At 53.0% G+C, this 3,528-nt stretch overlaps 1 protein-coding gene across 1 annotated transcript in view; it reads left to right on the forward strand.

The window, feature by feature from the left end:
• The window catches only part of MARK4 (microtubule affinity regulating kinase 4), a gene marked incomplete at both ends in the record, with an annotated part of 32,540 nt that overhangs the window by 28,463 nt on the left and 549 nt on the right, over positions 1 to 3,528 (forward strand). Inside the window, 1 exon segment of the mRNA XM_027766933.1 lies at positions 604 to 707. Coding sequence (XP_027622734.1) covers positions 604 to 707 — 104 coding nt within the window.

A 3,528-nucleotide genomic window follows, 5' to 3' on the forward strand; every position in this document is an offset into this window, starting at 1 on the left:
AAATTTGAGTTTTTTTTTTTGCCAAAAAAAAAAAAAAGTTGAAATCCATGCATGATTTTTTTCATAATGTGCATTTTCCATGAACATTTTGAAGACTCCAGGTACATGTGAAGAGAAATTGACAATGCAGTGATTGAGGCCGTTTTGGGAGCCCAGGGCCTGATGGGAGCCCACAGGAGGTCCCTGAGGGCTGGGGGCCAGGGGTGGGGGCATAAATGACAACTGGAAGATAGGAGGGAGTCGGGAGAAGGTAGGCGTGTACTAAAGCAAAGGCTGGGAACAGAGACAACACGTTGCTTGAATAAGTGAGTTCACAGCAGGTGTAGCGTGGCCAGACCGGACCTCACAAGGGTCGGTATCACTGAGAGAGGAGAGGTGGGCAGGAGACCTGCAGACCCTCCCGCGGCGTCCTCCTCCCTAGGTGGCTGGGATTGCCCACGAACCTTTCATGTCTGCGCGACCTTTAAACCATCTTCTACCCACTCCTGGTTCCCACGCAGGTCCCTGACTCATTCATCAAGAGGGAGGCCAGAGAGAGTGAGGGGGGCATTAAAAGGCGTCCCCTTTACCTCTTGGCCCCCTTCCCTGCTGTGTCTCCTGCAGAACAACCTCCCGCCCAGCATGATGACCCGCAGGAACACCTACGTTTGCACAGAGCGCCCAGGGGCTGAGCGCCCGTCTCTGCTGCCAAATGGCAAAGAAAACAGGTATGGAGGGGGTGGTGGCTGCGGGGCCACAGGGGCCAGGGTGGGGTGAGAGCCCCGGACCTTCCTCCATCCGAGGTGCTAGACATGAGGGCAGGACCCTAGGGGTCGCACAGTGTGGATCTGCCCTCCCCTCGCAGGATCTGCCTGTGTATCCCCCACTCCCAGGCCCCCCGAAGTCCTCCCTACTTAATGAATTAGTCATCGCACCAGGAAAGCAGTCAGCCCTGTTCTCCGCCCACAGGCCCTGGGAACCTGAGTTGATTTTTTTGAATGATCCATTTTTAGACCTTGAAAGAGGCCCCAGAATGTCACAGCTTCAACATCCTCTGGTTGGGTGGTGTTTGCCCGGGTCTGCCGGGCGGCTTTCTACTGACCAGTGAGGGGAGCCCACACAGACTGGCTGGGGCCTCAGAGGGCTGCACTGGTCCACGTCTCAGTTCAAGTCCAGAAGTGGGGCAGCTACAGCACGATGCCTCTCCCCACAGGGCTGTAGGACCCGTCGGGGGCACATGCGGGTGCGGGGTGACTGTTTGGCACGAGCGGGCGGTGGCACGGTGAATGGTGGTGACTCTGGCTGCCCGTCTCTGAGTTCAGATCTGGCCTCTGCATTCTGCGTGTGCGACTGCTGTTGGGCTGCTCTCTGGGCCTGTCTCCTCCTCTGTGACGGGGGAGGTGCTCTCTGCCTCAGGCCCCATTTGAGGGATGCAGTGGAAACTAGGTGTATTCTGTACCTGGCACAGGGACTAATAATGCGGCAGGCGTTCAGCCACCAAGAACTTTCACGGTGGTTATTAAAGGCAATAGTTCCCCTTCTTCTGCGGTTTCATTTCCCACAGTCAACTGTGGCCCTGGGGTGGACGAGCCCAGCCTACTAAGACACTTAGAGAGATCACAGTGACATATTTTTTTAAAAGAATTATTTATTTAATTTTATGTATTCTTTTTAAAATAAAATTTATTCTTCTTTCTTTTTTTTGTCTTTAACCAGAGAGAGAGGGAAAGTGGGAAAACTAGCCACCAGTTCCAGGACTTGAACCATGGTTGGCCATGTAGGAGTGGCCAGCACCTTAACCACCTTGCCACCTGCTAGCCCCCTCTTATAATGTATTGTTACAGTTGTTCAGTTCTGTTATTTGTTACCATTGATTATCTCTTACTCTGCCTGATTTAGACCTTTATCGGGGCTACCTGCAGAGTCAGGCATCCTTGGGAGATTTTGGAATGTGTCCCTGCAGATAAGGGGGGACAGCTATAAAAACAGGAATAAAGGGACCAGCAGTTAGCATAATGGCTATGTTGCTGGACTCCCATGTAGTCGACCGCGGTTCGCGTCCCGGACCCGGTGGCTTAAAACTCATGCCAGGCGCATGTGCGTGTGTGCCCAAGATCCCGAGAGAATGGAGGAGAAGGGATTGTGGCATGGCCCTCCCCCCTGGGGGTATAGCAAAAACCTCTTAAAAAAAAAAAAATCAGGAATAGTGACAGTTCATCAAACAGCAGCCACGGACCTGACCTCTGTGTATGTTAGCTGGCTTCATGCACCTAACAGCTATGAGAGACGGGTCACACCCTGTCCACTTACCACTGCGGACATGAGGCACAGAGAGGCCAGTGACGGTGTCCAAGCCCTCCAGCTTTAAGTCAAGGAGCAAAGGTCCCAGACTGCCTGCAGAATCTGTGTTTGCAACACTGTAAATCTATAACCTGTAACCGCCATGGCTTTGCAGGTCGTGCTCACAGTGTGTCAGATTCTAGACTCAGCTGCAGAGACCTCACCAGACAGTGACTTAAACCAGGAGGTTTACTGTGATGTAACATCCAGAGGAAGGTAGGCAGGGCGTTCCCAGGTCTGTGCCGCCAGTGTGAACGTGAGGCTTCAACTCTGGGGCTGAGGCTGGTGTACAACTCTGGGGCGGAGGCTGGTGTACCGGTTGCCACTGTCTCCCAACCAGCAAGAGGTGGAGAAGAGAGTAGAGGGCAGGCAGCGTGCTTTTTAAAGGCATGGCCCAGAAAAGATACAAAGGACTTATGCTTATACTCCATTGGCCAGAGCATAGTCACATAACCATCCTTAGCTGCAAGGGAGGCTGGGAAATGTAGTCCGACTGGGTGGCCATATGCAGTGTGCATTTTCTTACGGGTTTGGTTACCAAAAGTAAAGCAGGGAGGATGGGACCAGCCCTTGGCTTGGAGTTAAGGCGCTGGATCCCACGTGGCTGACTACGCGGTTTGAATCCCAGACCTGGTGGCTTGGAAAGAATGCTAGGCATGTGTGCACGCGAGCCCAAAATCCCAAGAGGACAATGGAGAAGGGATTGTGGTGAGGCCATCCCTCCTGGGGATGCGTTCTCACTTTCTCTTTCTGTGTCTCTCTGGTGAATGCCTGTGCTCAACAGCACAATTTAAAAAAAAAAAAAAAAACAGGCAAGATGGATTTGGGAGGAGAGGTAGTGGTCCCTGTCACAGTCAAGGTTCCTCTCCGAGACCAGGGCTGGTCCTGGGGCCCCTGGGAAAAGAGAAATTGAGAGTCTGGTCCCTGCTATCAGGACTGGAAGGATCAGAGGTGCCAGAGGAGGGGCCTCGAGAGTGGGACCCCCACTGCGTCTTAAGAGAGCTAGAAAGCATGACCCCTTCTCTTTCTCGTCACCTGGTGAAAAATCTCCATAATGCGGGACCAGCAGTATTGGCTATGTCGTTGGACTCCCATGTAGTCGACTGCAGTTCGAGTCCCCGACCCGGTGGCTTAAACTCATGCTGGGCATGTGTGCGTGTGTGCTCAAAATCCCAAGAGGAGAATGGAGGAGAAGGGATTGCGACATGG

Source organism: Tupaia chinensis, unplaced genomic scaffold (genome assembly GCF_000334495.1).
Source record: "Tupaia chinensis unplaced genomic scaffold, TupChi_1.0 Scaffold000067_1, whole genome shotgun sequence".
NCBI lineage: Eukaryota > Metazoa > Chordata > Mammalia > Scandentia > Tupaiidae > Tupaia > Tupaia belangeri.